The sequence below is a fragment of the Trachemys scripta genome, chromosome 2 (assembly GCF_013100865.1).
Source record: "Trachemys scripta elegans isolate TJP31775 chromosome 2, CAS_Tse_1.0, whole genome shotgun sequence".
NCBI lineage: Eukaryota > Metazoa > Chordata > Testudines > Emydidae > Trachemys > Trachemys scripta.
Window position 1 is genome coordinate 51,354,863 of NC_048299.1, and position 22,784 is coordinate 51,377,646.

General features: G+C 44.5%; 1 protein-coding gene and 1 long non-coding RNA gene across 4 annotated transcripts in view; one reads left to right on the forward strand and one right to left on the reverse strand.

The window, feature by feature from the left end:
* The window catches only part of SCIN (scinderin), a 97,072-nt gene that overhangs the window by 36,956 nt on the left and 37,332 nt on the right, over positions 1-22,784 (forward strand). Inside the window, exon 4 of the mRNA XM_034760541.1 lies at positions 3,042-3,191. Coding sequence (XP_034616432.1) covers positions 3,042-3,191 — 150 coding nt within the window. The remainder of the gene's footprint in view (positions 1-3,041; positions 3,192-22,784) is intronic.
* LOC117872263 lies at positions 3,194-21,386 on the reverse strand. 3 transcript variants are annotated; one of them, XR_004644441.1, is made up of 5 exons: positions 21,086-21,386; positions 19,389-19,454; positions 11,089-11,205; positions 8,404-8,539; positions 3,194-3,489 (listed from the first exon to the last, which is right to left on the reverse strand). It is a non-coding gene; the product is annotated as an uncharacterized LOC117872263 (long non-coding RNA). The 3 variants fall into 3 exon arrangements; XR_004644439.1 differs by lacking the exon at positions 3,194-3,489 and adding an exon at positions 6,823-7,046; XR_004644440.1 differs by lacking the exons at positions 3,194-3,489; positions 19,389-19,454 and adding an exon at positions 6,823-7,046.

Consider the following 22,784-nt stretch of genomic DNA (forward strand, 5'->3'; position numbering starts at 1 on the left):
AATTTGCGTATTTTAAATCGACCCCCCCATAGTGAAGACGTAGCCTCAGTGTAGCACAGTTCTAAACAATAACTTTATCTGACTTCTCTTGATACACAGTTAGAATACTTCATAACAAAATCTTGTTTTAAAGATGGGTCAAGAAGGCACTATTTGAATCAGATTAGATCTAGCCAAATTTGAAGCCAAGATTTTGGCCCCAGACTGTGGATAGCTCACAAAATACACCTCCAAACCAGAATGGGGAAAACAGGCCCATCTGCTTTTGACTCAGACCTAGGATCAAAATTATAAAGGCAGGTTCAAAGATATGGAGATTCAAAAATGAGCCCCTTGAAATTTGAAGAGATCCAGATTTGTGCTTCTGGTTGTAGATTACCTCTACTCTTAATGAAAGCCTACAACAGATGTTGATGGCAGATTCCAAACATAGGTAACCACTTGGTGGGTAAGGGAGTGAGATCACATATATTTTAGTTTCCTTTAATCAGTTAAAGACAGACATTTGAAATAAGCTTTGAGTAGGTTATCTACTGCCTGTTCTACACATAGCAAGTTAGCATTTACAAGAAGGTACTTGCATTGACTTGCATGAAGAAGAAATATTTCATAACCCACTTGTCTGAAACTGATACTTCTGTGACTACAACTCTTCCATGGGAGTTATAGAGGCAATGTGCAAGGAAGAGTTTAAAATTGTGATTAAAAAAATTGGGCCACATTATTTTTATTATATTGACCTAAACTTTACAAACCAGTTATTTACACATGAAAGTACCGACAAACAGTGCCTCTCTTACTATTTGTACCATATCCAGAGACACCAGCCTGCTCAGTCAATTGTTTAACCTCCTTTTTGAAAGATGAAAATATTAATTATTTAGTGATGATCCTTGTTCTTAAAAATGTGATGTGTATATTGTGTAGCTTTTGCCATTGCTACTGTATTGAAGTCCCTGTAGAATTATTGAAGAATTTTTTTTCTTCAAATTAACACTGTCCAAAAAGAAATGGAGAAAAAACAAACTAGAAATACTAACTGATTGATTCCCTTTTGACTAGCTCCTTCCAGTTCAACCTCCAGAATTTCTTCACCCTCTTCTATTCTGCCTATGTTTTCAGCAAGTACTTCAAAGACCTAAATCTGTTTTCTTTATCTCGACACATAGTCTGCATCTAGGATAGAGAATCTGACTTGTGAAACGTTTCAGATGCTCTAAACAAACGTTAATCATTGTGAGGCTGTCAATTGAAGGATCCCCATAGTGATAACTAGATCCTGGAAGGGCCTGCCTAGGGCCTGACCTAGACTCAATGAGAGTCTTTGCATTGACTTCACGTGGTTTTGGATCAGAACGCTGGTGAGGAAACTCCCCAATTCAGAAAAGCTTTATTGAAGGCGAATATGCATTTGCTCTTGGAAGTGCCTTTGAGTGACCCCAACTTTAGTGATGGGTCAAAGCAGGAGTGGGCTTACACGAGAATAGCAATCTAAAAAGAAGGGTCCCCAAAACGGGAATTAACAGACCAAATTGAAGGACTTTTGTCCATTTTTGAGAACCAGACTCAAAATTCTGAAATGTTTGGGTGAGGTTTCTTTGGCTCTGGTTTCTGGCTGAAATCAGAACTGGAACTGTCAAAGTCCCTGTGATAAATGAAAGGGGGAGTTGTGGGGGCTCCCTTTTATGGACACCCAACCAGCCAGTGGCTATAATATCCCTCTTAGTAGCTGTTCTCTAATTGGGGTTAAAAAGGGGTTAAAAAGTCTCACTGCTATGCATAGGTAAAAGGAAGTGAGTGGGCACCTGGCCAAAAGAGCCAATGGGAAGGCTAGAACTTTTTAAAATTGAAAAGTCTCCCCTTTTGTCTGTCTGTCTGTTCTCCCGGGGAGAGGCGGACAGAGCAGCAGCTATGCTGTAAGAAGCTTGGGCCAGGTATGAAAAAATCATCAGTATCATACCTAGAAATTACTCATTTAAACCCCCAGATATTTAAGTCGATCAGGAAATGTCTAGGAAGACACGATTAGATTTATTCCTTTTATTTGTTATGGCTTGTGGATTCCTCTGTGCTGACCCCCAGGTGCTTTTGTTTTGCTTGTAACCTTTAAGCTGAACCTCAAGAAAGCTATTCATGGTGCTTAATTCTTGTAGCTGCTCTTTTAAAATCTAGCAATAGCCTCAGTTCCCAGATGTATTTTCTTTCTTTTTTTTAATTAATAAAATTTACCTTTTTAAAGAACAGAATTGGATTTTTGTGTCTTAAGAGGTTTGTGCACATGTTGTTTAATTAGCTGGTGACAACAGCTGATTTCCTTCTTTTTTTTCTTTTTCTTTCTCTTTCTCAGCTCTTCCTCAAAGGGGGCGGGGGTGAAAGGGCTTGAGGGACCCCATAGAAAGGAATTCCCAAGTGTACCCTCCTAGGCTCTCAAAGGGGTCCTGCACTTGGGTGGTGGCAGAATCTACCAATCCAAGATCAGAGAAAAGCTGTAACCTTGGGAATTTAATACAAGCCTGGAGTGGCCAGTATTAATTTTTAGAAACCTTGCGGCCTCCCCACCCCCACTTCCGCACTCAAAGTGCCAGAGTGGGGATTCAGCCTTGACAGTCCCGTAAGAGGGGCTGAACTCTGAGTGTTCCTCATTGGAAGAAGTAGTACTAGAAATTTCATTTCTGAGGTTGGGGAAGAAATTTCTCATGAAGAAACTCAAGAGATTCAGCTTGTTTAGATAAGCTTCAGATAAACAGCAAGATTTTTGCACGTCTGAACCAAACCCCAGCCTTAGCGCATAGAAACGATGGTGAGTGAGGCTAAATGAATACTTCAGTTATAGCACTAGTCTATATGACATGGAAACAGTCTTTGATCCAGATCCTCAGCTGGTATAATTTGGGATAACTCCATTAAATTCAATGGTGTTGTGCTGACTTACACAACCTGACAGTCTAGCCCTTTGTGTTTTAGTAACAGCTCTAAAGTATTTCATAATTCTGCCCTATGTTGATTCTGATGGCTGAAGTATCTGTTCTCATTTATTCTAGGAAATTTACCAGTGGTGTGGCTCAACATGCAATAAATTTGAGCGTCTGAAGGCTACTCAAGTTGCTGTTGGCATTCGGGACAATGAGAGAAATGGAAGATCTCAGCTAATTGTTGTAGAAGAAGGAAGTGAGCCAAGACAACTTACAAAGGTATTGTAAATCTATTGCTGGTTCAGATACACGGTTATCCAGACTTCTGGGCATGTCCTGCCACCATACTACTTCACCTCAGGATATGTCATCAGATCTCATAATCTAAGCAGGACTGGATCCAGTCTTTACATAGAGGAGATCCTCACCAGATACCCCGCAACTTCATTGCTCTGTCGTAAGAGTGCTGTGTACACAACAGCTGCTAGGTGCTCTTCCCCTTCAGTCAGGTAGTGCCCCAGCATAGTGCTATGAGGTGATTTACTCCCTTTAAGTGCTGTCTTTCATGGCCCCCTTTCTGGAAAAGTAAAAATGTTAGCCCTTGTGTCTTGAACAAATCCCAGTTGAGTAATTACATTATACAGGCATAAATTCATCCAGCAGTTTCCCTAGCAAAGTTATTCCTTTCCTCTCCTAAATAAACAATACTCATATAGGGCTTGGTCCTATGCTCTTTGAAGTCTTAGATAAATGTCTATCAGGGATGGTCTAGACAGTATTTGGTCCTGCCATGCGGGCAGGGGACTGGACTCGATGACCTCTCGAGGTCCCTACCAGTCCTAGAATCTATGAATCTATGAATAAGTCAAAGGCAAAGCTCCCTCAATGGTGCAGGATCAGAGCTATATAGAGTTGTGGGGAGGTTTATGGAGGGGAGAGATGAGTAGTGGGTGTGCCTTGTAAAGCTTGGGAAAGAACTGGTAAAGGGAGTGTAACAAACAAATTGAAGGACTTTGGAGGGAGGACAAAAGTCCTTGTGCATTGCTTTGGAACATCACAGCTACTTGAAACACCTTTGTACTATGGAGCTAGCCCATGGGACTTGAGTAAATCCCGTTTTATTATATATGGCAAAGTTATTTTTCATACACAGAGATGTTTAAAATAATAACACAGACTTTGAATACAGTTATATGTAAAAAGATTATCAGCTGAGTCAGGTCATGTCTACACTCTGGGAACTGTACTGGCATAGCTACAGCGGTGTAGCTATTCTAGCATGACCCATAGTGTAGACACAGCCTATACCAATGGAAAAGGTTGTTCTGTTGGTGTAATAACATCACCTCCCTGAATTACACTAGCTTGGTTGATGGAAGCATTCTTCTGCGTCTACACTGGGAGTTATGTCGGCGTAGCTAAATTACTTTGGGGTTTGGATTTTACATACCACTGAGCAATGTCCCTATGTTGACCTGAACTTTAAGTATAGGCCAGGCCTCAGGGCTTGTCTACACTTGAAACACTACAGCAGCACAACCTCTGCCAATGGGAGGGTTCTCTAACTGGTGTAGGTAATCCACCTCCCCAAGAGGTGGTAGCTTGATCGATGGAAGAATTTGATCTAGCACTCTCTACACTGGGGGTTAGTTGCTCGGAGGTTTGATGTAGCCTCAGTCTCATTTAACCACCAAAAGTGCCTGCCATTATAGGCTGCCTCCATGCTCCAGCAGAGTCCTGGGGGGTTGGGGCTGCAGCCACAGGGTGTGTCTGTGGGGTCAGGGCTCGGGTGGAGGGGGCGCTTGGGGCTTCTGCCCTGCAGGAGCACCAGGGCTCAGGGCTTTAGACCGGGGGAGCACTGGGGCTCGGAGCTTCAACCCCATGGCTCCATTCCCAGCTTCAGCTTGGGTGTGTGTGGGGGGGGAACACACCATCGATTGGGGCTTGAGCCCCGGGACTCCGCTCCCAGTTTCAGCCCCGCGGGGGTGCCGGGACTCGGGGCTTTAGCTACGAGGGGAGCGACTGTTTCAGCCCCAGCATTCCCCCCGTAGTTAGAGTCCCGGCACACCTCTCCCCCAACCCCCAGCAGAAACCCCGAGCACAGTTGCAGGGCTGAAGCCCCAATCCTTGGCGCCCCTCATGGGGCTGAAGCTGGAACAGAGCCACAGGGCTAAAGCCCCAATCCCCAGCACTCCCTCCAGGTCTAAAGCCATGAGCCCGGGTGCTCCCAGGGGGAGAAGCTCTGAGCCCCCTGCCAGGAACCCAGGTGGCTCCTAGGGTCAGAAACCCCTCCCTCCTGAGTCCTGACATACGCTCCCCCCCCCACCCTACAGCTGCAGCCCCAACTCCGCCATGGCAGAAGTCTGTAATGTCTTGTTCAGAGTTATGGACCATTTCAGAGGTACGGACAGCCTCCATTCCCGAGGTGTCTGTAACTCTGAGGTTCTACTGCACTTGGCCCTCTCTAACTAGGTGCAGATCAGATGATGAGAGGTGCAAGTGTCCTGATGTGCACTTTCAGTTCATTTTCAAATTGCAAAATTGCATGTGAATATTTTGGACATGCAATGCACCTTCAGAAAGGGAGGCCACACCTTAGCTACTTTGAAAACATGACCCTAAAATAATTTACTTTGACATCAAAAGTCAGATATCGCTTAGGATTTGGACACCAGTGGCTACTTAGGGAAGGTCTACACTTAAAATTAATGAAGATGCTCTACGCCGAGGGGAGAGAGCTCTCCGTCAATATAGTTAATCCACCTTGGTGATAGCTACGTCAGTGGGAGAAGCTCTCCCGCCAACATAGTGCTAGTCTACACCAGTATTTAGGTTGGTATAACTACGTAACGTCACTATCCACACTCCTGAATGATGATGTTAAACTGGAGTGATTCTGTAGTATAGACCTGGCCTTAAATCCTTAAGGTTTTCACTTTCTAAAGTATGTAGTTCAGCTGAAACTACCTACACAGCCTACCTCTAGCACTTCCACTTAGAGGCAAACACACAGCATTAAACACAGCTAAGACACAGTTAAGCTAACACAGCACTAATGAATCATGTAAAGGAGTCTGTATGATTAATTTGCCTCAGGGGCGAAAGGCACAGAACCTGTCCTGCTCTATTGTGTAAACAATTATTACTTACAATCAGCATGACAAAACAGTGGTGCAGCAGAAACTGTCTTCAAGCACACTCCATTAGTATTGCTTCATGCAGTAACAAGGGGGAGAACACACTCCAAACCAGAAATTAAATGTGCCTATTCCATTTTGCTGAACAATTATTTTATGTTCAACTTTTTGCTCCTTTCCCATTTGGAAAAAAAAAATGACTGAAAAAAATTGGTTTAGAAACATTAATAAATACCAAATGTGTTAGGAGGTTAGTATGTGAACTGTAACCAGATCACAATAAGAAGAACAGGAGTACTTGTGGCACCTTAGAGACTTTTGCGGATACAGACTAACACGGCTGTTACTCTGAAACAGATCACAATGTTGGTCAACATTTTTCAGCTATTGAAGATTCAGAAAACGGGGGGAGGAAAGGAGGGTGGCATTTCAGAAGGAAAAATTACAAATCTCCCCCTCCCCCACTTTTAAAAATCTACTCTAGATCTGGTTGAAATTGAGTAAATTTGTTTGCTTGTTTGTTTTTAAAAGGGTTCCCATCCTCTAAGCAATCCCTCCCCGCACCCCCCCCCACACCACACACACACACACATTGTCAACTAGCTCAGGTCTCAATACATAGTATATATTATAAAGGAAAAGTTACACCCATTCATCATTAAGGCGTCAAGGGCCCTGATTAAGTGTCACCTACCTGCTCCACTGTGATGCTCAGAAATGCATAATTCTGTGATATCCCAGCTACTAGGCTGTACAGTATTTGCTTCTTTTTTTTTTTTTATTGTTTTTTTTTGTCTCCACTGCTGCCTGATTGAGGACTTCTGGTTTCACAGGGTGCCTGGCTGACCGGTAAGTCCGTAACTCTGGTGTTCGTATCTTTGAGGAAGTCCATGGGCTTATGTGGGTGTACAGGCTGGGACCTGGATCTCATCACAAAGCCCTCATTCAGCTGTGTGGTTCTATTAACTTGTGTAAAGTTCCTGGAGCCTATAGTGACCTAGACAGGTGATTAAAAGGACAGGGAAAATGCCAAGGTTGTACTTTGATTTCCCTGTCCTGGAAAGTATTAGTGAATAATGATTTTCGTTACTTGCCCAGCAACGATGGAGGGCAAGTTTCTGCTTTTCCTTTCTTACTAAGGTAAATATTAATGTGGAAAACTATTGGTGAGTTAAGTGAACAGTGTTTAGTGCTCTCATTGCTCACCACTGTGGCAAGTCTTCTCCTGTGATCAGCAGTACCAGGGAAGTTCTGTGGGCAGTGCTTCAGGCAGCAGGGATGGGGTGTTGTCTCTATAAAGAAATGATGGGGCTGCGTCTGCAGTGCCTCCATAGCACTCCCAGTCATTGCAAGCTTTAGGGAAATGTGCTACCATATAGCCACTAGGCCAGGGGTTCTCACCACAATTTTTTTGGTGGCCTCAGAATGTGGCCACCAAATCTTGCTAGTGGCCACTATGACAATTTCCCCTAAAATAATTAATTTAGGAAAAACAAATAAATATGCACATATACATGTCCAAATCATAGTTATTTATGTAGGGTTTTTATTTGCACACTCAATAGTAGTAATAATAATGTACGGTTGTCTCTATTCTTTACTGGACCTAAACAGAATAGAAACACAAATAAGGTGTTTTGCATGTTCTGGTCTTTTTTGTTGTTGTTGGGTTTTTTGCTTTTTTGGTTGTGGTTTTTTTAGACTCGCTAGCTAGTAAGTCGGCTCCTGTGAAAAGTGATATTTATATATTTGTTAGTATCACTTTTCAGAGCAGCAGACTTGTTATCTAGCTCTGAGGCAGTGATGAGTGATATTTACAAACATACACATACCACTTTTCAGAGCAGACTTACTCAGCCCTGGCAAGCCGGGTGACAAATTAAGCCCTGGATGGGGAGGTGGGTAGGGAGACAGCGGGGGCCAAGGGTGATGAGGGGGGTGGTGAATCCAGAGACCAGGGAAACTGTGCCCGCCACTGCACAGCCAAAACCCGGAGCCGAAAGCCCCATGGTTGGAGCCTGTGGCTGGAGCCTGCCACCCCAGGCCTGAAGCCGGAAGCCTGAGCCCCACTGCCCCCAGGAAGGTGGGGAAATCACACCGGCTGTCTGCTCCTCTGGCGCTTGTGGCTCTAAAGGGGGTCAGGGCTCAACACATGCTTATAGCCCAAGGGGAGGAACCACTGCTTTGCCCCCACCCCCAATCACTGCCCAGGAGGCTGTGGCGGCAAGAAAAGCCCCTTGTGGCTGCCACACTGCCTGCATTTGAGAAATGCTGCACTAGGCCATCTTTCCTCTTTCCTTCTTTAAGCGTCTGTCCCCTGATGTTGTTTTTTTGTTTGATCCTTTGTGTCTTACCCTTGCTGCCCATGATGCTTCTGCTCATAACACTCCCCTAATGCCGTTGGGTAGATCAGAAACATCATTGTATTTGTTCACTTTGGTGCCAGAGAAGTGTCATAGGCTGGGGCGGAGGAAGGTGCCACCCATTTCCCTAAAAGAAAAATTATAAAATGAGTGGGTGGGAAAAAGTGAGATTCTCATGATCCTGTACCAGAATGGAACTCCTGAAGGTTTTTTTCTCCCTTGGATGTGGGCACATGACTCTTCCTGTTGCTTGTGAACACTCGCAAATAGATCCTATTCTGGTAGGCAGTTTTTCTCGCTGATAAGATGCCAGGCTGCTGCTATATAAGTACATGTTTGCAATGCAAATATAGATGAATTTACAACAGAATTGCTGCCTGGGTTGTAGGAATTAGTTGTTTGCCTCTTGGGGAAAGCCATGCCCTGCGTTTGGCTTAATGCACAAGTATAGTTTTTTGTAGTTTGCAGAAATCTCTGCAGTCTAAGCTTCAGTTGTCTGTCAGGGAAACTTCTCCCCAACCGGAAAAGCTTTCCAGGGGCTTTCAGTGAGATTTGCACTCCTAAATCCCTTAGGAGCCTTTGAAAATCGTAGTGATCGAGTTTACTAGCACTAAGGTTTGTGGGGAGGCAAATTTTACTATTCATGCTGGCAGAGCTTGCACTTCTACTTGAAGAACAAGAACAGTACCATGTGACTCAGCTGACCAATCACAACTAAGCATGAATATTCTACATTTGTGCTGTGCTGATCAATCTACAGAGTAAAAAAAATATTGAACATTGAATTAGAAAAAGTTGGCTAAGGCTTGATGTACACTTAACATTTATATCAACATAACTGTGAAAAATCCACACTCTGAGTGCTGTAGCAATGCTACATAACTTCCAGTGTAGACAATGTACAATGCTTCCATCAACCTAGCTACTGTCGCTTGGGCAGGTGGTGTTCCTACACTGACAGAAAAACCCCTTCTGTCATTGTAGGTAGCGTCTACACTATGGGGTTGTGTTGGCATAGCTATGGTGCTATACCTATGCTGCTATAGACCCTCTAGGGTAGACGTGGCCTGAATTAACTACATTGATCACTTTTCAGAGTGGTAGCCGTGTTAGTCTGTATCAGCAAAAACAATGAGGAGTACTTGTGGCACCTTAGAGACTAACAAATTTATTTGGGCATAAGCTTTTGTGGGCTAAAACCCACGTTGTCAAAGGCATGGAGTGGAAAATACAGTCGACAGGTATATACACACAGTACATGAAAAGATGGGAGTTGCCTTACTAAGTGGGCGGTCAGTGCTAACAAGACAATTCAAATAAAGTGGCAGTGGGTTATTTTCAACAGTAGAATACCAAGGGAGGAAAAATCCCTTTTGTAGTGGTAATGAGGGCAATGTAACCAGGATGACCCTTTTCAAACAGTTGACAAGAAGGTGTGAGTAACAGTAGGGGGAAATTAGTGTGGAGAAATTAGTTTCTGTAGTGACCCATCCACTCCCAGTCTTTATTCAGGCCTAATTTGATGGTGTCCAGTTTGCAAATTAATTCCAGTTCTGCAGTTTCTCATTGGAGTAAACAGACTAAGGTGTCACAAGTACTCCTTGTTGTTTTTACATTGATCACTGTGAGTTATTCACTTAGTTCTGTGATTGGATCTGATTATCAGCTGCTGCTGGGGTGATCAGAGAACAGGAAGAGACACCCTATTCTTTCTTCTGTAGCAGCCCTATCTGCAGTAGATGATTTAATCTGTTGGCTGTATTACACCTATCACACAGTGGATTCTCTTCCCAGCACTAGCGCTGGGACTGGAGGAGCAGCAGAGAGAAACTCTAATATTGTCAGTTTCGTTCTGCTTCTGCTTTCTCTACTTTCACTAAGGGAAACGTTACGAAGTAGGCTCTCTGAGGTTGCAAATTGGAGAAGCTCCATTGAAGTCAACGGAGCTACTGTAGTGACAATTTTACACAGCAAATATAGTGGCCTTATGTGACCAGAAGCAGGGGTGCAATACTCTCTTGAGATTCTGCTGGAGGGACTCTAAAAACATGAGGGAAGGATCTGGCAAAATGTTTGATTCCCATGATCTCACACAGAAGTTAACAACCAGTGTTGCCACCTCTTTTGGTAACTTTTATCACAAGTATCCTGAGATTTGACACTTTTTCCTAAAAGTGTCAAACAAAAGAAGTAATTTTCTAGTCCCCATGGTTGTGGGGAAAACAAAGCCTATGAGCTCAAAACCCAAAAGGCAAATAAAAAAACCCAAAATCGACTAGTTTTAATAATCTCATCATTTGGGGGAGGTGTGTTTGACTCATTATTTTTTAACTTTGGGTTGGCATTAATGTGAATCTAATGTAGACAACCAGACTTCCATCGATATGGGTTATTTCCTCCTCTTCAGTCTTTGGAAGGAGAGTCTTATCTTTCAAATGAACAGCTTTATTTTGCCAGTTGGCATTTTTTCCAAGTCAGATTAACTTCCCTGTAGATTCCACCCAGCTGTAAATGTCAGGAAAATGGATTACCCGGTCAGTTAATTTGCTGAAAAGTAGTTACACATCCTTCTTCAGTGGCAGTGTTAGAAAAGAAACAGTCACATGTCAAAAATTAATATGTATAAACATATATAGTAAACACTATAAGCTGATACTGATCCCATCTGTTGCTCACCAGTGTAATGGTACTGTAGTCACCGTTCAGTGACAATCCAGAACTCAATAAGGAGAGCAGTTACAACAAATGTTCTTTTATGGTCTCTTGCACCTTCAATATCTTTTCCTGTCCCATCTGAAAAATAACAGGAATGAAACGTTAGCCATTGCCCAGCAGTGTTTCTTTCTTAACGTGTTCACATCAGGTTTTTTTTTAAGGCAAACCCAGTTTAAATAATCTCACACGGTTTCTTTTGAGCTGTGATGTTTTTGGATCTGTGGGAAATAGCTGGTGAGTATGTTCTTTTGATTCATGTTATGCATTTCACAGAATTATAGAAATGTAGGGCTGGAAGAGGGACCTTGAGGGTATGTCTACACTGCAATTAAAAACCTGCAGCTGCCCTTGCAGCTGACAGGCTTGTGTGGCTTGGGCTAAGCTGTTTAATTGCGATGTACACATTCGGTCTCAGGCTGGAGCTTGGGCTCTAGGAACCTGCAAAGTGGGAGAGTCCCAGAGCTCGAGCTGCAGCCCGAGCATGAATGGCTACACTGCAGTTAAACAGCCCCTTAGCCTGAGCCCCAGACGCCAGAGTCAGCTGGTATGGGCCAGCTGCAGGTGTCTAACTGTAGTGTTGTAGACTTAACCTGAGAGGTCATCTATTACAGACCCCTGTGCTGAGGCAGGGCCAAGTATACCTAGACCATCAGATTATGGTTTTTATTGTCATCCATCTTTTATACGTTTAAAGAGTACAGAGTTTCAGTTAAAGCATTAAACATTCATAGTTATATTGTCAGAAACTGTTCCTGTATTAAGAATTTCTTGATAGGAAATTAAGGTCTTGTCTACATGGGGGAAATTTTCTGGCATTGCTATGACTATTCTGGTATGTGGACACACTATTCTACAATAAAAGTGATTTTATTCTGGAACAGAATCTCTGCTCCCCTACAGCTATGCTGGGAAATTTCCCTGTGAAGACAAGGCCTAAGGTTTCTTGTAAAATAGATTAAGGGTCCGTCTGCTCTACAAGTGCTGTAGCTGCCCTGCTGTAGTGTAGATGCTTACTACAGTGATGGAAGGGGTTTATCCATCGCTGTAGTAAATCCACCCTTCTGAGAGGCGGTAGCTAGGTCCACAGAATCCGTCGACCTAGCAGTGTCTACACAGGGGCTTAGGCCAGCTTAACTATGTCTCTCATAGGAGTGAATTTTTCACAGCCCTGAGCAATGTAGCTAGGCCAACCTAAGGGCATGGCTACACTCGAAACTCCAAGGTGCTGTTGCGGGAGCGCTCCCATGGCAGCGCTTTGAAGTGCGAGTGTGGTCGCGCACCAGTGCTGAGAGAGAGCTCTCCCAGCACTGCAGGTACTCCACCTCCACGAGGGGATTAGCTGGGGAACTGTTTACACTGGCGCTTTACAGCGCTGTAACTTGCTGCGCTCGGGGGGGTGTTTTTTCACACCCCTGAGCGAGAAAGTTGCAGCGCTGTAGAGCGCCAGTGTAGCCATAACCTAAGTTTTACATGTAGATCATGCCTAAATAACTCTATTCACTCTTCTTTGAGCCTGCTAAGCAAGTTCCTTTTAGAGTGAGACACTGATTAGCAAAGTACTTGAGCACTTGCATATGAATAGCTGAATAGCATTCCTCATGTTCTTAAATACCGTGCTGAATCCCAGAGCCTGAGTGGCAAGTTCAGTATTTACAGGGATCTTTAGCTGAACTCCATAGAATCTTACAAATATCTCCTCCTTAAGGATCAAACTTTCCTCCTGTGCAGTCACGTTAGGGCTAGTCAGATGGTTGAAGGAGGCTTTTCTAAGTGAAAGGGTTAAATTGGACTAGGACTTAGGAGTTCAATTTGTAGCACTGCTGCTGTCTTGCTGTGCAACTTTGTGCAATTACTTAGCCACTTGGACTGGAAAACTCTTCCACCTTTTGGCGACGTAGGGTATGTCTTCACTAGCAATGTTAAAGGGCTGCCGCTGCAGTGCTTTAACGTGGCTGTGTAGTTGCGGCACCAGCGTTGGGATGGATCTCCCAGTGCTGTTAAAAAAAAAAAAAAAAAAAAAAAAACCCACCTCCACAAGGGGAGTAGCTACCAGCACTGGGAGCGCATCTCCCAGCACTGGTGCACTGTCTACACTGCCACTTTACAGCGCTGAAACTTGCAGCGCTCAGGGGGGTGTTTTTTCACACTCCCCAAGCAAGAAAGTTGGAGCGCTTTAAAGTGGCAGTGTAGACAAGGCCTTAGATTTAGGTTTTCAGGGCAGAGACAGCCTCTTGAACATTGTGCTTATGACACTTCACACCACAGACCATTGATCTTAGTTAGGGCCTCTAGAATGATGCTACTATACTACCATAAATTAGTTCCATCCATTTCTGACACATATTGCAAAGCATTGGACCTGCTTGGTAGCTACTGTCAGACACTTAAGATATGGCATTTTCTGAAAATCATGGGTTGAATATCACATATAATTTCTCAAGGAATAAGATTGGGGATATCTGGCAAAGTAAATAAGTTATTAAAAATTGCATAATAAATTATCTGTTTCTATTCAGGGGCATTTTGATCTTTTGTATATTAAAACTGTCTGATTGATGAGCATGTGGGTAATTGACTGACTGAAGTATAGTAGTTTCTGCCTCCAATGAAGTTATTGTATTGCTCAGTTTATGGCAGCTGAAAGAATATGCTGTCACTTTATCTCTTCACAGCATTCTGGCTGCACTGTAAACTGCAAATATAAATAAATTAGTCACCTAGTTGACCTGCTTTTCATGCAGTGTCTACTCAGTGGAGTGGCTGAAATTATTAACAGTAGTGTAGGTGGTGTGCATAAATATGCTTACGGGGTTCAGACATGTCTCAGCAGAGCTCTGTGCGGGAGGATGCAAACCACCCACATCTCAATGCAAGACATTGTTATTTCTGCATAAGACTCAAAAGGCAAATATAAATTTGGGCTCTTTTTTATTGTTTTAAAATCTCATGATTTGTAGGCTAATCTCACAATGTTTGGAGGCCCTACTCAGGATTCATAAGTGGTTGGTGTTGGTGTTACTGGTTTTATTAGAACGTTAGTAACCTCCCAGCAAACTCTGACACTTATACTCAGTTTTCTCCTATGTGTGAACACAATTCTTGTGAAAGGCTGGGTGCAACTTATTTAAGAACTAGCTTGTTTTGCTGCTTTCAGAGTTTGGTAATAAAAGGAACAAGCAACATTTTTGTTGATCCCTTGCCCATAAAGGTTAGTGATGGTTTTTTCCCTTTCTCTGAGACACCTTAATAAGGAAGCATATCTTGAAAAGCCCAGACCTTCTAAAATAAGCTTTGTTAATTATGTGCCATTGTGCATCATAAACCCCAGGAAAGTTTGACTGACTGACCTGTGAATAAATATTAGAAATGAAGGTATGGAAATGGTTGGATCATTCTCCACAGCCAGACATAGCTGAACCTTTTTAACTGGAGAGACTCTAGTGTAGTGATGCAGTTCAAGGCACTTGCCAAGTAAAAGCCACCCTAAATGTTGTTCAAGAAAGTGCTTTGGATCAAATGTCATGCAAATATGGTAATGATGTGTTACCTAGGTTCTAGGCCAGAGGTAGGCAACCTGTGGCACGCGAGCTGATTATCAGTGGCACTCTCACTGCCGGGGTCCTCGCCACCGGTCTGGAGGGCTCTGCATTTTTTAATTTAATTTTAAATGAAGCTTCTTAAACATTTTAAAAACCTTACTTATTTTACATACAACAATAGTTTAGTTATGTATTATAGACTTATAAAAAGAGACCTTCTAAGGCCTTGGCTACACTTACCCGGTAGTTCGACGGCTGGAAATCGAACTTCTGGGTTCGACTTATCGCGTCTAGTCTGGACGTGATAAGTCGAACCCGGAAGTGCTCGCCGTCGACTGCGGTACCCCAGCTCGCCGAGAGGAGTACCGCGGAGTCGACGGGGGAGCCTGCCTGCCGAGTGTGGACCAAGGTAAGTTCGAACTAATTCGAACTAAGGTACTTCGAACTTCAGCTACGTTATTCACGTAGCTGAAGTTGCGTACCTTAGTTCGAATTAGGGGGGTAGTGTAGACCAAGCCTAAAACTGTCAGAATGTATTACTGGCACGTGAAATCTTAATACATTTTCAGTGTGACTGGCATGAAGAGGTATGGCCTATCTCAAGGGTATGCGTCTGTGCAGGTTTCTGTATTCAAACAGCTGTATGGGATGTGCAGTTTCCTCTGAATAGGGTGACCACCTGTCCCTTTTTAAGGGACTGTCCCTTAGTGCATTGATTTTGTCCCTTCCTTTGGGGGACCACCAGTCCCTTATTTTAAGATGTATTGAAATGTATTAAAACTAGTACGTACCATTTTAAACTTATATTGAAGCTTATGGTAATTACATTGTATACCTGATGGCAGTAGAAATGTACACTTGAGAGAAAAATACATGGTGTGTTAAAGGAAATGGTTTTTCCCTAAAATTAAAGCAGTGCCCCTTATTTTTAATGTAGTTTTCTCTTATATCCATCCAACAAAGATAGTCACCCTACCTCTGAAGCTTCCAGCATTGTCACACTATGTGTTGATCACCAGGAAGGGCTCTAAGAGCAGGGTCTATGGGCACGAAGGCCCAGATTCACAAAGGTACTGAGGCACCTCACCACCAGATTTAGGTGCCTAAGTCCCAGTTTTAGACACCACTTTGACTCACAAAACTGCTCCACTGCTGCCTAATCCTGTAGGTAAGGGGTAGGCAAACTTTTTGGCATGAGGGCCACATCTGGGTATGGAAATTGTATGGCAGATCATGAATGCTCACGAAATTAACAATTCAGAAATATTCAAATAAACTGTATTTAATAAAGGTACCTTTTAGTGGAAATAAACATAAAACCTTACTTACTATTATAAATATACCATCATACCAACATATTACAATAATTAAACAAAACTTACCCCCTTTCCACACCCTCTTTGATTAATGTGGGGGGAGGAGGACTCTATGGGATGCAGCAGGGGGGGGGCTCTATAAGGAATGTTACCAAGGGGGAGGGGGGGGGACTCGGGGGGGGGGGCGGGGGGGGGGGGCGCTCTACTGGGGTGGTATCGGGGACTCCTAGGGGCCCTGCCGGCAGTGACACCAAGGCGGCCGTATCAGGCACTGCCATGGGCGGAGGCATCCTATCTGGGACGGGTGCGGTCCCTGGGCGGTTTCTATAGTCTTGAGGGTGTGGCTGTAGGAGACCAGGAGGGTCCGGGCCGCGGTGATTGGCTGATGAGGAATGAGGCGAGTCTCTCGGAGGAGCAATGCCTCAGGGATTGGTCCATGAAGGAGCTCGCAGTTCCTAATTGGACTCTATTAGGAGCAGTTTCCTGCGATGCTGCTGACCTTGATCAGTGGCTAGTTTGGGCAGAGGCTGGTGCAAGGAGGCTGGCACTTTGGGGATTGGGCACGCTGGCACATAGGGGCATGGTTCTGATCCCAGAAACAGGGCGATGAAGTCTGGGTAAGTGGTGCCGGTTGCGCAGTGTGGTTCTGCATGTGGGAAGATAGTGCTCATCGAAGAACTGTGAGTCGGGGAGTGGGGAGCGCTGGGTGGGCGGAGTGGGGCAAGCCCCCAGCCCCGCTCACCGGCAGGAGCTCGAGAGCCGGATTAAAAGGTCTGATGCGGCCCGCAGGCGATAGTTTGTCCACCCCAGGTCTACAGAATCATAGTCTCTCTTGCTCTCTGGCCAATGACTCTAAGTATTTATACAAAGTGGAATAGGTTCAACAGGAGTGAGTGAGGGAGCCACCCTCCTTCCTCACCCATCTGAGATGTGCCACAGCTCAGAGGTTAGCATACCTCTTCTGAGAGGTGGGAGACCCCTGTTCAACTCCTATCTCATGCTTATGCAGATGTGGGAATTGTAATTGGGTCTCACACATTCCAGGTGAGTGCTCTAATCACTGGGCCACAAGGTGAGCTCCTCCTCTGGTTTTGTGTGGAATGAGGAGGCACCTAACACATTTGCACAGCAAGTGACCGAAGTGCCTGAGCCCCCTGATTCCAGGAGAGAGATTCCTGGTTGTAGATTGCAAACAGAGATAGGTGCCTTCCTGAACCTGGGACTTAGGTGCCTATCTTTGTGAGGGGGCAGGAAACACTCATCTTGTCGGCATTCCTATTGGATTGCTTCGACTACTCACTTCTCAGTGTGCTGTCTTTTGTGGATAACATTCTTGGGTGCCTATCTTGTCCCATTCATTGTATAAGGAGCCTGGGCACCTAACTCAGGCTTTGTGGATTGCAGTGTTATTCCTGGCACCTAAAAGTTAGGTGTTGCAGTTCTCAGCATCACAACACCCAAGGTTCCTTTTGTGGATCTGGGCCTCTCTCTCTAACTCATGTATCCTGAGCTCGTAAGTTTATCAAGAGTTTGCTTCTTCCATATAGGGAAAAATGACATGGTCGCTGCCATCACAGCACTGAGAAAGCAATAATTTCTAATACCTCCCTTAAAATACCTTTATTTCCACTAGGAATATAAAAAAGGGGATTACCTGGTCTAGAAATGGAGTATAAACAGTTATCTTGAGAGACTCCATTCCTTTTCCTAAACAACATACAGCATCAGAGACCCCTCAAAACTTTCACCAGGTGCCAGAGACTGTGAATAACTTATAGCCCCGCATGATAAACCAGATAGCAAGGAATTCATCTATATACAGATACTTTAGAGAAATCATTTGACCAAATTAAATGATGACGTGGGAATAAGTAACGGTGAAAACAAGTTGCTTCCCTGCAGAAACAGCCCCATATCAAAGAGACAACGAGAACAAACATTTGCAAAGGAGAATTGAGATCTCATTAAGCAACCAAGAGGTAGGAGAGATGGAAACAATTAAAATCAAACCAGGTCCTTTCGAGACCACTCACATGCAGCCAAATATAAACAAATAGGGATGAAGAAAAATTAAACTTTCATGAGAATGTAAAGACTTCAGAGAATAAGTCACCTTATTATGCATGAAAACCACAGTCAGCTGATTATGCAATAAAGGGAATGAAATGATTCTTAAAGCTTATGAGTTACTATTACAGTGATCACCTTTGATAATATACTGTGCAGTTAGACCACACACACCTAATATAAAAGATGAACTGATAGACATTTCACCTTCCAAGATTCCAATTTAGGATGTCAAGTTTCTGCCTGCATGCCTCTCATTGGTTTCAGGCATTAGTGATTGTAAACTAAGGTCTTGTTTGTTAGTGATGGAGAAACTAATTCTAAACCATTTTTTTTATTTGAAATGTACACCATAAACTACAACTCCCAGTAAGAAATCTATTTGGAAAAGAATTTTCAGTTTCATGATTTTAAAATGCATATCAGTTCTCTATAATCATTTGACTGCTCCAGCTATTGTATATCCAGCTGAATGCACCTGATATGCTGCACAGTGCATCAGGCACACCCAACCTTACATTCCACTAATTTAAACAAACAAAAATGTACAAAGGTAGCACAGCAGGTGTTGTGGAAGACCAATGATAAAACTGTTAATCTATCAAAGTAGTGAGCAGTGAACTGCTGGCTGTCATGAGACTGCCATTAAAGATTTTAAAGGTGCAAATCTCTATTTTGCAGAGAATTACATTTTAACATACTGTTTTATTTTAATAGAAATTGTGGCAGGAAATAGATCAGGATAACCCTAAAGAACAATCCAATAAATATTTACAGGTCAGTTCATAAAATTGTGGCCAAAACATTTGCAGGCTATTACAGACCTTTTCCATGCTATAGGTCAAATTCGGCTCTTAGTAACACTGGTATAAATCTGGAATAACTTCATTTATTTCAGTGGAGTTACTCTGAATTTACATCAGTATTACTGAGAGCAGAATTTGGGCCTACATATTTTTAAAGCTGTAAATAAGTATTTGTAACATTGGGAGTCAATAGAGTCAGGGAAACAAAACTGCAAATGTTTTATAATGATTTATAAAACTTTAATTGGTTTGAATCTTTTTATTAAAAAAAGGTATATTTTATAAGATATGGAATATGTGACAGAGAGCCAAAATTGGTATTGTCATATTTGTGTGTGTGTGTGACACACACACAGATATGACAATACTAACTTTGGCTCGATGTCACATATACTCTGTGTCTCTATGTCATGTGTATATATGCCATATTTTTTATTTTTATTATATATATTGTTGAAAAATAAATAGTGACAATACAATAGTCTGACTCGAGACTTGTTTCTTGAGAAGTATGTAACTAAACACCTACTTACCTTGAATAAATCAAACCATACTTTTTTTTTTTTTTTTTTTGGTCAATGTTGGTAACCTCGATTTCACTGTAAACACACAAACCAACAGAAAAATATAATTGAAATTTACAAAGTAAGAAAAATGTTGCTCAAGAACACGTTGGAGTTTGACTGAAAAAAAATTATTTTTGCATATTTTGACATGTGAGGTTAACAAGTTGTTTTAATATTATAAAGACTTAACTATTTGAATCTCGATATCTGCTGTCATTAAATAATTGTCTAGCTCCTCACCACCCATAATTTCCCACAATTATGAAAATCTGAATAGATAAAAACAGGAAAAATGCTTAAAGCCCAAGTTTTCCACAACTGTGAAAATTTAAATCAATAAAAATTGAAAAATGCTTAAAGATAAATATTAGTATTATACATCTACATTTCTGCCAAGGTAATTAGTAGTGAACACAAAAGTTGTTTCCAGCATCTGTGCTTCTTAAGAAAAAATACCAAACAGGGCCATCTTTCATTTCTGTTGGGTGGTAACATGTAGAGGAGGGGTGGGCAAACTACAGCCAGTGGGCCAGATCCGGACCGCCAGGGCTTTGGATCTGGCCCGTGGGATTGCCACCCCCGTGACACTGTGGGGCTAAGTGGGGGGGAAGCAGCCGGCACCACGTCACAGTGGCCCCTGGAGGAGGGGGAGCACAGGGCTCCGTGCACTGCCCTCGCCTGCAGGCACTGCCCCCCGCAGCTCCTACTGACCAGGAATGGAGAACTGTGGCCAATGGGAGCTTCGGGGGAGGTACTTGCAGGTGAGGGCAGCACGCGGAGCCCTCTGCCCTCTTTCCCCCTTTCCCCCCCACCCCCGGGCTGCAGGGACATGGTGCTGGCCACTTTCAGAAGCAGCGCAGGGCCAGGGCAGGCAGGGAGCCTGACTTAGCTCCACTGCATGCTTCGCTACCCAAGAGCCACTCAAGGTAAGCGGTGCCAGGTCGTAGCCTGCACCTCAACCCCTTGCCCTGAGCCCCCTGCCGCACCCCTCAAGCACCTCCACCCCCTGCCACACCCTGCACCTCAACCCCGCCACACCCCGCACTGTTCCTGCACCCACCCCCCTGCCCTGAGTCCCTTCCCACATTCTGCACCTCAATCCCTTGCCCTAAGCCCCCTCCCGAACTCCGCACCCCCTCCTGCACCCCAACCCCTGCCCTGAGACCCCTCGTACACCCCACATCCTCCTGTACCCCAACCACTTATCCTGTGCCCCTGCCACACCCCCTCCCGCACCCTAACCCCCTGCCCCAGCCCTACATTCATGGCCCTGCATGAAATTTCCCCACCCAGATGTGGCCCTCGGGCCAAAAGATTTGCCCACCCCAATGTAGAGCGTCATAGGAAGGGAGCCCCAGCATGATGTCACATAGATGCTGTATTCAATAGTCATCAGTACAATTTTGTAAATGTCTTACATGCAGATATTTGTTTCAGTGATCTAAAAGATCCAAATATAATGGAACTTGACCTTATCTTGGAAAATAAAATAATCTGGAGGAAGGTTATGGTGAATTAGATGAATGTGCCTTATTTGTAACAGTAACTTTTTAACAACAAAAATCCAATGAAAATTAAACCATTAAAAATACATTCAAACAATATTGTAGACTGAATTTTAGCTTACAAGAACCAGGAAATTCAGAATGTGAAAAATCAATTACCTGAGATTTCTAGATAGATGTAGGAATGTAATGTAACACCGAGGTATCAAGTTTTCCTAAGCACCGATGGGATGAGAGATACCAGGAGGCCAATTTCTTGTTTAACGCAAATAGGTACAGCCCCTTTGGTTTCAGTGGAAAGTTGTCTGTTTACACATGCTGAGAACTTGGCCCAGAGTTTCAACCACTGAATTTCCCTGTTTTCATAGGCAGCGAGTTCCATATCCACGTGGTGCTCGGGCACCAGCAATATTCAGAGCCAGGGGCCCAGCTCCAGCAATACTTGGGGCCAGGTGTCCCCAGGCCCCACCTGCAGCCCCGCCCCCTATGCCTTCCCCGAGTGTCCCCTGGCCCCGACTTGCTGCCCCCGCCCGCCTTTCAGGACCCCCAGAGCAGTGTCCCTGTCTCTTCGGTGTGCAGCTCCATGTTGCCTCCTGGCAGCAACTGCTGCCGCAGGGTCCTAGTGCCCCCCAGCTCCACTGCCATGGCAGATTGACTCTGAGCCTGCCCTTCCCCCTCAGACCCTTCCCGTTTCCAATGGGACCCTCCAGCAGCACAGGTGGCCCCCCGCCCGCAGTCACCGCTCCTTCCCCATGCTGGGCAAGGAAGCAGCCCCATCCCTCACCCCCAGTGTGGCTACAGTCAGGGGCAACAGCAGGGGAGGAGGCGCACGCAGCACCCCCCGGCACCCACCACGGGGAGGCGAGGGAGATTCCTGGACCTGAGAGGGGCCCTAGGAGCACCTGCAGAGACAGTGGTGGGGTGAGTGTGCTGCTGGGGGGGGGGGCAGGAAAGGGGGGCTCCCCAGAGCTTGCTGCTGCAAGCAGGGAAAGGGCTGGGGGGAGTCCTTCTCTCTGTCCCCTGTCCCGGAGCAGCCTGCCTGCACCCCAAACTCATCCCCAGCCCTGCCCACCCCAGAGCCCACACCTCCAGTCAGAGCTTTCACCCCCCCACCGCACCCTCAGCCCTCTACCCTAGCCCTGAGCCTCTCCAACACCCCAAACACCTTATCCCCAGTCCCAGCCAGATCCCTCACCCCCACATTCCTACTCTCACCCTGAGCCCCTCCCACACTCCAAACCCCTCATCTGCAACCACACCCCACAGCCCTCACCCCAGCACTCCATCCCTCTGCACCCCTCCCATCCCCAAACTCCCTCCCAGAGCCTTAGGCAGGTGGGGGGTGGAGTTTGGGCAAGAGCGGGTTCTGGGCACCACCAAAATTTCTACAAACATGCCACCCCTGCCTGTTTTCGATGGGTTTAAAGGCCGATCTCTAATGCTACCTGAACACAGCTTTGGGTGCTTGAATAATTGATAAATATGGAAGAAGAAAAGGTGGTGGCATTATATCCTTGGCTGCCCCAATCAACTCCCTGAAAAACAGGGACCTTAAGGTGCATACTAACAGAGGCCTCAGGCCGAAGTAACATTCATAATGGGAAAATGCTTACTTTAAAAATAATTGATAGGGTGCTTATTTAGAGTGCATTGATTTAATCCCAACAGTGATCATTCAGCAATTCTGTCCAGTATGAATCAGACACTGGATTGTAGCCGTGGGCTTGTATTTTGGGCCATGTAGAGCTACACACCTTGGCAGAACTTCTGGGAGGGACTGTGCTTCAGAAGAGAACCATATGTGGGGTGAGGAAGGACTTTTCCTTCAGGTCAGATTGGCGGTGTCCTTGGTGGAGGG